This window comes from the organism of the source record quoted next, unplaced genomic scaffold (assembly GCF_019419815.1).
Source record: "Pyrus x bretschneideri cultivar Hongxiangsu unplaced genomic scaffold, Pyrus_bretschneideri_v1 Contig17, whole genome shotgun sequence".
In the NCBI taxonomy this organism is placed as follows: Eukaryota; Viridiplantae; Streptophyta; class Magnoliopsida; order Rosales; family Rosaceae; genus Pyrus; species Pyrus x bretschneideri.
Window position 1 is genome coordinate 3,397,025 of NW_025999468.1, and position 12,332 is coordinate 3,409,356.

A 12,332-nucleotide genomic window follows, 5' to 3' on the forward strand; every position below is an offset into this window, starting at 1 on the left:
TCTCAGGCATGACCCAAAATATGCTTAATTCATTCTATTGAACAAATTGGCTTCCTACATCTCATATCTGATAGAAATTGTAAACTAATAGGATCGGAAACCGACGTCGTGAGACTGTCGATCACAACGTAGTGTGGAAGAAAGTTGTACTACAAATAGATTAATCAAAAGATCAACAAAACTGGTGCTTTTACAACTTTGATTACAGTATCATTCTAAACCACTCGAACTTCAAAGATAGATCCTTGTGAATGAGAAAAATCTACATCTTAGGGAAATTCAACCTCGCATGTGTTCGAACCCTGATGAAACATCAAAAACTTCTTGTATAATTCCTTCCTTGTACGCAAAATACCACGACAGGTATGTATTGTCATTCTTTTCAACACCTTTCCATTTTCTAGCAAAAATTTTGCCACTTCCACCTCATGCGGCCTTCCCATTAATCCTGTTATACAGATAGTGCAAACAACTAGGCACAAAATCTGGCGGATTCCATCGAACCCTTGGCAACTTGAATTGAAAATGTGGGTATTCTCGTACCAGCTCAGATTCAAAACCACAACTACGGAAGACCTGACAGTGATTTAAAAGAATGAATGAAATGAGAATCATTAAGGCTATGTTTGGATAAGAGTTTTCCAAGTCCCAACAGATTGATGTCAACTTATGAAGTAGTGGATCATAAAATGTTAATCGGAGGGGATTAGAAAAGCCTTCCTTGAGCATTACAAGGCATGTGAGAGAGGTTTGTAGATGACACCTCCCAAGTAGGGATTAGCAAATCCCTCTCATATGCCTATGTAATGATCATGGAGGTTTTTCTAATCCCTTCTATGTTGCATTTTGTGGTCCATTCTTTAATAACTTGACATCAATCCCTTGGAACTAGGAAAACCCTCATCCAAAAACTCAGCCTAAGAGCTGCAAGTTGGTGTTACGTAGCATAAATCTATATGTCTTACATTAAAGTCTACGACAAGATATTCCAGAACAGGTGATCTCTGGAGGAACTCTGCCCACCAAGAACAGCAAGCATTAAGAACTAGCTTCAGTTGGCTCAAATTAGCAAAAGCAGGCAGCTGACAGACCTTCATAAAAAATAGAGTATTAGAAACTAGAGTAGTAGTTAAAACATATACTAATGCATCTATACAATTTCTAACTATAAGGGCAACCCCAAGCCAACAAGGCTCGTCTTGTATGCAGCCTTACCCTTACTTTGCAAAGAGACTGTTTCCATGACTTGAACCCGTGACCTTTCGGTCACAAAGGAGCAACTTTTCTGTTGCACCAAGGCCTCACAATTTCCAACTATAAATGAACAAAGTAGAGGGCTGCAAGTTACAAAAACCATGGCTAGTGTGAAGAAAAAATGATAAGAATTATCAATAGGGCAAGTAGAATGGATGATGAAAGGATGCAATCATGTGTCAATCCCTTGTGTAGTTTAGGATATCATGGAAGAAAAGATGCAAAAACTTTTCCTCATTGGGTCTTGAGTGAAAAAGGGTACAATAATCTTCACAATTACAAAACTGCTTAAGTTCAACCTATCCAATTTGAAGGAAATGAAAGTCATAGACCCTTCCTTCTTTGCAGAAAATATGCAGCATCTATATTTTCTTGCCCCTTTGTCAACCACCCTCTTCTTTCCTTATCAAATATAATCCTCTCTACCAAACATATTGTAAGAAACAAGAGCACACTTACCTCCAAACAATGTGCCGCAAGAGACAGACATTTAACGTTACAAATTTGTAGCAGAAGAGTAGTTACGCGGCTAGCATGGACAGGACATTCACAAGCAAAATGTTCATCGAAATGAATAGTGGCTTTGACCAGGGATTTTGCATTCTCCAATACACAATTTGACAAGAAAATCTGCTTGTAATCAAAGTTTTCAAGCTTTGGTGCATCAATGCACTCGTTATTCATAGCCAAATCACAAACATCTCCTCAATCAGGGGCAGTTTCCAAATCTATTCTTAAGGTCTTCAGTCCAACTGCAGAGATATTGAAATTCCAAACTTCATGTTCTCCAACAACTCCATTATAGCTAAATCTTCAACTGCACGGCAGCGAGACAAAAACTTTTCTATCAGGTCGTTATCAGGATACCTAACTGTAACAGAAAGGCTTTTGAGACTTGGTAAGCATCATGACGTAGGCGTATTGGTAACAAAACTTGCCATCAACTTCAGAACCCTCAGTGTTTTGCACACGAAAAGGCCTTTAGGCAACTCAAAAATATTCTGCTCAAGTGGTTAAACACAAAGATCAAGTTCAGCAACATTACGCATAATGGCTGTGCGAATCCAAGCATCAATACGAGGGAAATCCCCCATACAGTGACAATCAAGATGAAAATTTTCAATGTCGGATGAGCCACGGAAGAGAAGTACACGATCAACAAACATCGTAAAACCATGATAGTTGGGAAAATCCTCATTGTCCAAATCTATATTGGGAACAGCGGCCCACATGTTCTTCCATCTTGTAGACAAAACACTAGTCCTCACAGAATATTTTGTTGGAACAAAGGAAAGTATGTGACAAAGAACTGAATCCGGTAAGTCGCTGATCCTATCTTTAAGTCTTGAAGCACGCTTGGACTTCGAACCCATTTATAATTTTGATATCTTCAGACACTTCTCTACCTAAAATTTCATATGTTTTCTGTTTTAGTTACATGAAACAGAAGCATGGCAAAATATAAGTCTCACCACATTTGAATCGAAAACTAAATGGTAAACAAAAACTCCTAGACTCTGTTTGGTTACAGAGAAAATTAAAGACAATATACGAAATCCAAATGTATTCTCCAAATACTTCATTTCATAATTTTCCAAGGAATTGCCAACAGTATTATTTTCCCCTTTATCAATAAAATTCTTGAAACCCCTGTTCAAAATGAAGAGAAGTTTACAGAAATTATTACTTGCTGCAGACCTAGACAAAGATAAAGCTCCAATTTTCTATCTATATTTTTGCCTCTGACAGTTTTCTTGGTAACCAAACAGATGGTAAGGGATTCAAAGGTGGGAAGAAGTACCTGGAAACTGATAGGAGCTTCTGAGGTGACCCGAAAAGATGCTAGTCTAACCAGTGAATAGTTGTAAGACCTAATTGGTTGCCGAGAAACGGAGGGAAAATGGTATGAAATGGGTAGAAGGATAAAGAGCACTCCCCAAACGGCGCAGCTGCAACTCTCAAATGGAAAACCGAAGTCTGAACCTTTCCCACGCTTCTCCTTTTCGTCCTTGGTGTATAATTTCAAGAAGAGAGAAAATAAACCAATTTAAGCCGCTTAATACTAGTATTCCTTTCATTCACTTGTAAATAAGAGATTTTAGTTTTGATTCTCGTCAAACGCGAAATTAAACCACAATATTATGGTAAGTTCATTGTAAGGATTACCCCACTTTCTCATCCTTTTAGTGTACATACTACCGTTTGTTCAAAAAAAAAATACTATCATCTTGTAGTATTCCTCTTTACTTATAAGTTAGAAGTCTTAAATTCGATTATCGTCAAAGCAAAATTTGAATCTCATTATTGATAGTCCATTATGAGACTAAGTTCACTCCTCTAATTTAATGTAGATAATATTCTTGTTAAAAAAAAAAAAAACCTAATTTCTACATGCTAGGCGCAATTGACAAAAAAAAAATGCTAGGCCCAAATGTAATCTGTTTCCTTACGGCCCAGTTTAAATACAATTGGGCCCTGTGGCCCAAATCTAAGAAGGATAACCGCCTCTCTCAAGGGAAAATTAGAATTGCTTGGCTGTTGGGATTATGTTATCCCGGGTTAGAGCATCAAGTAACGAATCCCAAACAGGCTTAATGATGACGCCCAACAAAAGTATACATACCCGCCAGCTGCTCCTCCACAAATGGCTTCTACACTCTGCTGCAGAGCCGACGCCCTTCGAACCATCTCCTCCTCCGCCACAATTCGACGCCGTCTCCCCCTGGTGGGAGCATTCTGCGTATTCACCTTGGGCATCTCCAACCTCCTTCCCACTCTCTCCTTCTCCGCCTTCAGAACGGGCACCGCTCAGTCTCTCCCTTTTGCCCCTCTCTTGAGGTACGCCACGGCCACCTTCTTCTCCTTCGGTCTCTGATGCCGAAAGGGTTTTTTATTTAATTTCACTGTTTACTGTGTTGTGGGTTTATAGATCAAAGTTTGGGAGCCAATCAGAAGGCGTTGGTTCTGTGAGAATGGAAGGGAGTAGCGATACTACTGTTCCAAGCATTGTTGTTTATGTGACTGTGCCCAGCAGAGAAGTAGGTTAGTATTTATTGATCAAAATGATTAATGGGTTTTCTTTGTTTTGCATTTTTTGATATGGGTTTTGTTTTGTTTTCGAAAAGATTATGATTTTCGTCATTGGGTGCTTAATTATTGAGAAACATGATGAGTATATGGTTGAATTTTTGTGTGAAATTATGATGATTTGACTGTAGTCTGCGTGGATACTTTGTCTTGAGCGTTCTTTGGCAAATAGGCGATTTTCGTGGCGTTTCTAGTGAATGGATATCTGCAAGTTAGGGGAAAATATGGCAGTATCTTCCACGGGAAAGCACATAAAAATTGGATGCACCAATGTGATTCAGTGTTTTGAACCATCCTGCTAACTTTGCAATGTGCGAATATTAGGTCACTAGAATTTAACTCGGACGTGTTATAATGCTTACAAGCAAGGGTTCAGTAATTGGATTTATGAAGAAAGCATTCTGATTTGTCTTCCAAGTATTGTGATATATTTAGTTGACACTCCAATAATAAACAATTCACATGGGTTACACCTGCAGTCTCATTTTTTTCCTTGAGACATACAGTAGGTTTGGTTAGCCCTCTACTCAATTTTATGTGTTGCATGCTTTTCTCATAGCTTCAAAATTTCACAACTACCAAGCTTTCGTTTAAGGTTTGGAAGACTGAAGCTAAAGCTACTTTACTTATTTTATCTTTTATGACATACTATGTTTCTGCAGGAAAGAAGTTGGCTGAAAGCTTAGTCAGAGAAAAACTTGCAGCCTGTGTTAACCTAGTGCCAGGTATGTGCTTCATATTAATCCTTACATTGTGCTTGTATATTGTTTTGCCTACTGCTTTTGTTGCAGACCAATTCATCTCATCTGTATATATTCTAAAGAGCATGGGCTGTTAAGTTTACATATGCTTGTTCCAATGATATTACTGACCTCTTTTTCTGGGAAAGCTAAATAATGATGGAAAGACTGAACACAAATTTTGCAAGTTGATAATTTAGTTTTTTTATATGTCTAAATAATCATAATTTTCGGGTCAACACCAACCATCTGACTTGGAGTAAGCCAAAGTGCCAAACATTTTATTTCTTGTACCATCTGCTAAAACATGGTTGTGGAACTTAGTTCGTACTTAGATTGTGTACCTTATTTATCAACCCCCCTCCCCCGGGGAACCCTTTTTTGTTTCTCGCCTATGGTTTTTTTGTTACTGCTAGATCATGATTACAATGTGCGGACTACTTAAGTTTTGATTGCCTTGGTTAATTGCTTAGTATGGAAGGAACATCGATGTTTGCTTGGATTGGCCAAGCTATGTACTTGTTAACATGCGTGCTATCTACTTGAACTGTTATTTGTGTCCTTTAAAAATAAGATTCTCGTGTCCTCCCTTCTATTGATATTGACATTTGCATTGTAATCTTTGAATTGACAACTGAACTTATGAATTTTTTCATTAACATTCTTGCATACAACTTGCATCAAGCTCGTATTTCTTGTCTGATTCATGTTGAATATTGTGAATGCAGGCATTGAGTCCATCTATGAGTGGAAAGGAGAGGTACAGATCATAGAGAAGGGTGCAGAGATACCCTTAATAACCCTTCCAATTTGGATTGTTCACAAGCTATTTGTTGCTTTGAAATTTGTACAGTTTCATAAGTAAAGCACGAGATATGGAAAATATGTGTGTACTTATTTCACCTTTTCTTTTTCATGGATAGGTCCAGACAGATTCTGAAGAACTTCTTATAATCAAGACAAGGCAATCCCTTTTTGAAGCTTTGACCGCGCATGTCAAGGCAAACCATCCATACGAGTAAGCTCAAAGCTTCTGCAGAATAAATTTCTTATAATTGTTATAACTTAGTTGCAAGCTGAAAATTCCAAATAATTGGAAGATTGTGGCAGCCACAATGCTCTACGTAACTTATAGACCAGACCCTATGCCTAGTCCCTTCAGCCAGAACCGTTGCCACAAATCCTACCTTGTAGATTCAGAATGTTTCTGCACCCTGTAATCCCCCTCTGCTAAGACTGACCTCTCTCTCTTTTCTTGTTTTCTCGTTTATCAGTGTTCCGGAAGTTATTGCCTTACCTATCAACGCAGGCAGTCTCCCGTACCTAGAATGGATCAAAAACAGCACAAGGGACTGACTCAAAGCTTCTTATAACGGATCGAGTACATAGAACCGTTGGAGTGTTTCTTGAAGGAGGCAAGCAGATGGTTCGAATGGTGTTTATCTATGTGTAAGTATGTGTGCAAATAAAACAAGCTGCATGATGTTTTCATAGTGGTACAGTTGAAACCAGGAATTACTTATCGCTGTCGGGTTTCCTGTCGGTTTTTCTAAGATGATATATGGACTTTATATCAGTTAAATGTACCCCTCCATGGCATTGTGCGTCTCCTCATCGTCTTTTTTAGAAAGAACCAACAAGAGTCGAGCGGCCTAATCTAAGTCAAAGGGTTTTAGATATTGAATTTTGAGATGGGTGCGATGCCTGTTTTGTGACATGGAATTGGTGAATGATAAAAAGGGTGTGAAAACGAAAGCGAAAACTGAAATCGATTTTGAAAACAGTTTCATCTTTCTGAAAATCGAAAATTGAAATCAGTTACCAACTTACCAAACAACATTTTGGTGAAAACTTAAAACAAAATGGTTAAAAAACCGTCCACGTTACTTTTCCTAATGCAAGAAAAGTTACTAATCCATGTAACGAGGTATCGAGGTATCCGATGGTCTATCAAAATATCGATTAATCCAATGAAAATAAAATTTTCTATCTTGTCATCCTTGATTATCTCACCCCGTAATCCAAACTTAGATTAAAAAAAGCTGGTTGCTGTCAACATCAAATTCTATCCATCACAAATCACTTAAAAGACAAATTTGAAAACAAGTTCAGTATCAACGTTGCGGAACAATGTACAAATTAACACACTTTCTTCCAATCAGCACAGGAAAACGGCATTCAATGCCCACCGGCGCTCCTCCAGAGGATGAATGTGGAGGCTCCTCCAGAGGACGAATGTGGCCTTTCCGCCTTTCGCTGCCCTCTATGGCTCGTCCAACTGGTCCTGCATAAACACAACATATAAAATAACATATAAAACAGATCATCATCAATCTTGAGAGGGGGAGAGAGAGGAGTGAAGGCGGGGCTAACCGAAGCATCAGAAGTCCAAAGAGTGAGGTTGTCCCTTAGAAGTTGCATGATTAGAGTGCTGTCCTTGTATGATTCTTCTCCCAGAGTGTCTAGCTCAGCAATAGCTTCCTCAAATGCCTAATTATTCACAATACAAAGCATCTTAGAAGATAAATAGACCACTTCAAAAGGAAGGCACACAGCTACAACCACACATCTCAAGTACACAAAAACTTAGCAAGACGAAGTTTTAATCTTCAAGCTTTTTAAATGCATGAATGTCAGGAAGCAAGCATGTATTTTCCATCGTGACTTACCGTGGCATGTCTTACAGAAAATGTTTCATTTCATCATCTGCTGAAAGTTGGGTAATGAAACGGATTGGTATGCAGGCGATACAATATAAAATTTAAGTAATCTACCAACTAGCTCTTGGTTTAGTCTTACCTCTCTTCCCAACGTTGGAAGAGGTCCCAAGTTTGATTCCCCAATGGATTACCAACAAAAAAAAAAAAAAAAAAAAAAAAACTAATATGAAGCAAACCATTCAAGTTTCATCAAAGGATATAACAAATTTGCAATTTGACAAAACAACTCGACAGACACGTATAAAATAGCACCAATCCAACAAGATTTTCAAGACACTGCCCACTGCCAAACACATGGGGATAAGTTCTTTTAATAATAAACAATGATCACCTCAATAATTCATCTAACTTTCCGTACAGCAAGCATGGAAATAACAACTAGCACACACAAAATATCAAAGAGCAACTATGTTAAGTATCACCAAAACTTTTATGAGAGATTTTAAAGTCCTCTCCCCACAAAGTAAACAACCTAAACCCATTTCATATCGTGAATTATTCAGATTTGGTGCCTATAAATAGAACATACAGAAACTAATTCATACAAGCTTTGCTTAAGTAAATATTAAATAACAAAGTTGATATCATATAAAACACTTACGCAGCGAGACAACACTGTAACACATCCTAACGAAATTCACTAAAATAGTACAAAGAAAGAAAGAAAAGCAACATCGCAAAATCGTAATGGGCCCGTTTGGGAGTCGTTCTGGGAAGGCCAGAATCACTTTTCGCGGAGAAGCACACCCATAAAATCACTTACCAAATCATTCAAGAGATGGAGAAACACCTCCAACGTGCTTCTACATAACTCAATTATGGTTTAAGAGAGAAGCACATACCTCAGAAGTGATTATGGCTTTCCCAGAAGCACTTCCAAGATTCTAACAAGATTATAGTGAGATAGGAAAGTTACCTGTTTGGCCATGCTGCAAGCTTTATCAGACTGATTGAGAATCTCATAGTAGAACACTGAGAAATTCAGTGCCAGACCCAATCTTATTGGGTGAGTTGGTGACAGATCCGCAAGCGCTATGTCCTTCACACACCAAATTAAACCTCAAAATTTTATCTTTCAAAATCTAACCAATTCCAATTACCAATCTCCTCAAAAGATAGAAAATTAACATAATTCACATTTTGGGGTTTTTTTTTTTTCTCTTTAATTTCAGTAGCAAACCCAGAAATTAAAAAATTACGTAAATAATTAAAAATGTCAACGCTGACTGAGAGCCTCAAAACCCTCAAATTGTAAATACCCAGATGTTCAAAAGGTCAAAACTTTATGACAATCGAGACGACGACGTTACCTGGGCAGCCTTGTAAGCAAGCATGGTGTCCTCAGCAGCAGTCTTTCTCTCCTCGGCGGACTTGAACTCCGCCATGTAGCGGTGGTAGTCGCCCTTCATCTTCAGATAGAAGACCTTGGACTCACTGGCCGACGCCGACGGCACGAGATTGGAGTCCAAGAGCTTCAATATGCTAGCGCAGACATCAGAGAGCTCGGACTCGACCTTGGATCTGTATTCCTTGACGAGCGCCACGTGTTCCTCGTTCTTCCGGCCCTCCTCCTTCTGCTCGATCGACGACACGATGCGCCAGGCGGCACGGAGCGAGCCGATCACGTTCTTGTACGCGACGGAGAGAAGGTTGCGCTCCTCGACGGTCAGCTCGGCGGCCGGAGTCGAACCAACGACCAGCTTCTCCATGAACTGGACCATCTCCTCATAGCGCTCCGCTTGCTCGGAGAGCTTCGCCAGGTACACGTACTGCTCCCTGGTGAGGTTATCGGGGACAACGGAAGCCATCGGAACGGGTGTTGGAAGACGAGCTCGGCGATTGCGCGTGAGGTGTTTGTGAAAATGTCTGAGAGAAAGAAAGGGGGAGAAGGCGGGGATTAAAAGAAGCGGAAGGGGGCCCCAAAGGGATTCGAGAGTTGGTGCTGGCACAAAGTTACAGATAAGCTCAAGGTGGTTATTACGGAAATGGAAATGCCAGTCATCATTTTTCAATTTTTTTTTAAGTTTTTTTTTTTTTTTTAAATACATGACGGTAAACTACCGATATTCATTCCTTTTGAGTCTGAACTCTGGATAGGTTATGATTTTACCCTACTTGTGACCACGGTCAATTAAACTCACCAACTCAGAGCACCGAATCTAATATCTCATTTTTTTGTTTATTAAAAAACCATAATTTGCGTCCTTATCAAATTTTTTAATTTTTCACTTTCCTAAATTAACTTTTTATTTTTTTATTTTTTTATTTTTTTTAATTTTAGGTTATCGTTGGGAACAATGTCGTTTTGCCTTTTTCTCTATGCCGTCAATGCCTGCCATTAACTATCTGCTTTGTCACGCTTTGGAAATTTGTTGGACATTTGTTGGAACTTTAGTGACTTGAGACTAAATAGGTATGAAGTAGGTGGCATGACAAAACAAAAGATAACAAAGTTTATAGAGTTTGGCCGGTGCGAGAAATTCTCTTGCAACTAATATAGCGTTCAAGTAATCTTAATGGTTGTTCACAAGAAAAATTTAAGAGTATTATCGTTGTGATATATGATTAACAAACGGTCCAATTGATAATTACCACGTAATGTTAGTAATTAGTTCAATTTTAAGAGAAATGGAAAACAAAAGATCGAAACCTAGTTTAAGGTTAGAGCTTGGACATTTTATAAGGAGAAAATAGACAGATGAAAACCTAGTTTACACCAACTAACACAAATACCACCCCAAGAAGATTTTTGACAATCTATCATCCAACTCCATTTTATTTTTATATTTTTTTAAGTTGAGCTACATCAGTGAATTTGCGTTATATATTTCGTCAAGTTCATTTACTTACTAATTTTTCTCTTTTCATTTTCAAAACCCATAGGAGCAATACCACTCGTTGGATTAATCATGGTCGTTGATTTCTATATTCATTAGAAATCAGGAGCATCGGATTGCGCCACGTAACACAATAATCAAATTTTCAATTTTTTTTACGGTTGAAAATCCAACTGTTCAAATCCTCAACTCGTTGGAAAGTCGTTGGACTATGTCTTACCTTGTGGTCGCAGGACCCGTCGACTCACTTTTGACATCACGCTGATGTCGTCTAATGCTTGCTGGCGCAAGTCCTGACAACTGAAGGCCAGGCATTCCAACAGGCTTGGTAGAGCCCAGCAATTGCCTACCATGTTTTGAGCCGCTAGGGCCACTTTGGTGGATTTTGGGCAATACAATTGTCCTTGCCCTAGCCTTGCCTTTTTAAGATTTGGGGCCACTTTAGTGTATGATTTATTAAAATATAAAATATCTTACAAGATCAGCGGGTTAAAACAATCTTTTGATCCTCTTTCGGTTAAAGATAACCTAACGTCTTGGTAGACCCCAGCAATTGCCTGCCGTGTTATGAGCCGCTGGGGCCACTTTGGCGGATTTTGGGCAATTCAATTGCCCTTGCCCTTTGCCTTTTTTGGATGGATGGAAATGCTCTAAATAACTTGGGGTAAAAATTGGGTTTACCGTTTACCCTAACTCATGCAACGTAAGCTAAATAGAGCCCCCGCAATTTTGTTGTTAATGTTGTGCCGAAAATTGTCCTTTTGTGTATTCGCGTGTTGTTGTTTAGGCGAAATTTTTAAGATAGAGATAAAAGTGGTCCATTCACATTAAAAGTGAAAATTGGATGTGTGGTAAATCATCAAAAACGTTTATTCGGATATATTTATGTGTAACAGGGGACGTCTCAAAATTAATTTTAAAGAACTATAATTTGTTACTAATAATACGAGTATCACAAACACTTGAGCGGAATAACATAGTAATATTTGGATGGAGTGCTTCCCGAATCTAGGAATTTCGATGACGTTTATAAGGCAAAGTTGTCTATTATTCCAAGAATTGGATAAGAATGAAAGAAGGAAAACAATTTCAAATAATTCATTTTTAAATTTATTGTTTTCTAATTTTTTTTTTATTAGAACATTTTGGTCAATCCAAATAAATTTGTTCTTCATAGTTAAGACTACAGTTCTCCAAGAAAAAATTGGGATTACTGTGCACATCAATAGCTTACAATAAACCTTGAAAGATGGACGGTCACTAATTTAGTAATATTCTTCTTTACTTAGAAGTGAAAGATCTTATATTCGATTATTATCGAAAACATTATATTACCTTAGTGTAAATAATATCGTTTGTTAAAAAAAATAAGAGCTATTCAATTTGAATCTCGTAGATGACCATCTAATATGGCAAAACTTTTAGATGAAAGCATGATGTCTCCATCTCAATCATGGCTATTTTCATAAACAAATTATTTTATTTTATCCTTTAATCAGTGCACTCAATGATATAAAGAATGGAAATTTTAAGATTTTATTTTCATGTTAGGTGGCGGATCAAATGTTTGTGTATAGAGTTTCTAAAGGGGAGAGACTTATCAATACTTTCGATTTTCATTTTTTTTTTATGAGTTATGTGCAATTAGTTATGAGTTTTCTTTTAAAATATGTAAATTTACTTTAAACTGCCGG

General features: G+C 38.0%; 3 protein-coding genes across 3 annotated transcripts; 1 reads left to right on the plus strand and 2 right to left on the minus strand.

The window, feature by feature from the left end:
- LOC125476082 (FBD-associated F-box protein At5g18780-like) lies at positions 1-3,274 on the minus strand. Its single transcript, XM_048581815.1, has 4 exons — positions 3,056-3,274; positions 2,270-2,660; positions 2,032-2,125; positions 1-576 (listed from the first exon to the last, which is right to left on the minus strand). The coding sequence occupies exons 2-4, from the start codon at positions 2,625-2,627 to the stop codon at positions 270-272; spliced, it is 759 nt and encodes a 252-aa protein (XP_048437772.1). The 5' UTR covers positions 2,628-2,660; positions 3,056-3,274; the 3' UTR covers positions 1-269.
- Positions 3,275-3,883: 609 nt separating this feature from the next.
- On the plus strand, positions 3,884-6,689 carry LOC103962749 (protein CutA, chloroplastic-like). Its single transcript, XM_048581429.1, has 6 exons — positions 3,884-4,092; positions 4,184-4,296; positions 5,004-5,066; positions 5,810-5,841; positions 6,005-6,099; positions 6,356-6,689. Exons 1-6 carry the CDS (start codon positions 3,899-3,901, stop codon positions 6,435-6,437), a joined length of 579 nt encoding a protein of 192 aa, XP_048437386.1. The 5' UTR covers positions 3,884-3,898; the 3' UTR covers positions 6,438-6,689.
- A 396-nt stretch (positions 6,690-7,085) lies between these two features.
- On the minus strand, positions 7,086-9,748 carry LOC125475948 (14-3-3-like protein B). Its single transcript, XM_048581428.1, has 4 exons — positions 9,112-9,748; positions 8,718-8,840; positions 7,455-7,571; positions 7,086-7,365 (listed from the first exon to the last, which is right to left on the minus strand). The coding sequence occupies exons 1-4, from the start codon at positions 9,607-9,609 to the stop codon at positions 7,345-7,347; spliced, it is 759 nt and encodes a 252-aa protein (XP_048437385.1). The 5' UTR covers positions 9,610-9,748; the 3' UTR covers positions 7,086-7,344.
- Between the last annotated feature and the right edge of the window lie 2,584 nt (positions 9,749-12,332).

What these genes read in the sequence shown, in the direction of transcription:
- LOC125476082 (XM_048581815.1), bottom strand. Translation starts at nt 2,627, where the DNA reads ATGGGTTCGAAGTCCAAGCGTGCTTCAAGACTTAAAGATAGGATCAGC. An exon ending in TGAACTTGATCTTTGTGTTT is followed by an intron (nt 2,126 to 2,269) that starts AACCACTTGAGC and finishes TTTCTGTTACAG; the next exon opens with TTAGGTATCCTGATAACGAC. An exon ending in GAGTTGTTGGAGAACATGAA is followed by an intron (nt 577 to 2,031) that starts GTTTGGAATTTC and finishes AATCACTGTCAG; the next exon opens with GTCTTCCGTAGTTGTGGTTT.
- LOC103962749 (XM_048581429.1), top strand. Translation starts at nt 3,899, where the DNA reads ATGGCTTCTACACTCTGCTGCAGAGCCGACGCCCTTCGAACCATCTCC. An exon ending in CTGTGTTAACCTAGTGCCAG is followed by an intron (nt 5,067 to 5,809) that starts GTATGTGCTTCA and finishes TTGTGAATGCAG; the next exon opens with GCATTGAGTCCATCTATGAG. An exon ending in TCTATGAGTGGAAAGGAGAG is followed by an intron (nt 5,842 to 6,004) that starts GTACAGATCATA and finishes TTTCATGGATAG; the next exon opens with GTCCAGACAGATTCTGAAGA.
- LOC125475948 (XM_048581428.1), bottom strand. Translation starts at nt 9,609, where the DNA reads ATGGCTTCCGTTGTCCCCGATAACCTCACCAGGGAGCAGTACGTGTAC. An exon ending in TTGCTTACAAGGCTGCCCAG is followed by an intron (nt 8,841 to 9,111) that starts GTAACGTCGTCG and finishes TGGTGTGTGAAG; the next exon opens with GACATAGCGCTTGCGGATCT. An exon ending in CTTGCAGCATGGCCAAACAG is followed by an intron (nt 7,572 to 8,717) that starts GTAACTTTCCTA and finishes GTGAATAATTAG; the next exon opens with GCATTTGAGGAAGCTATTGC.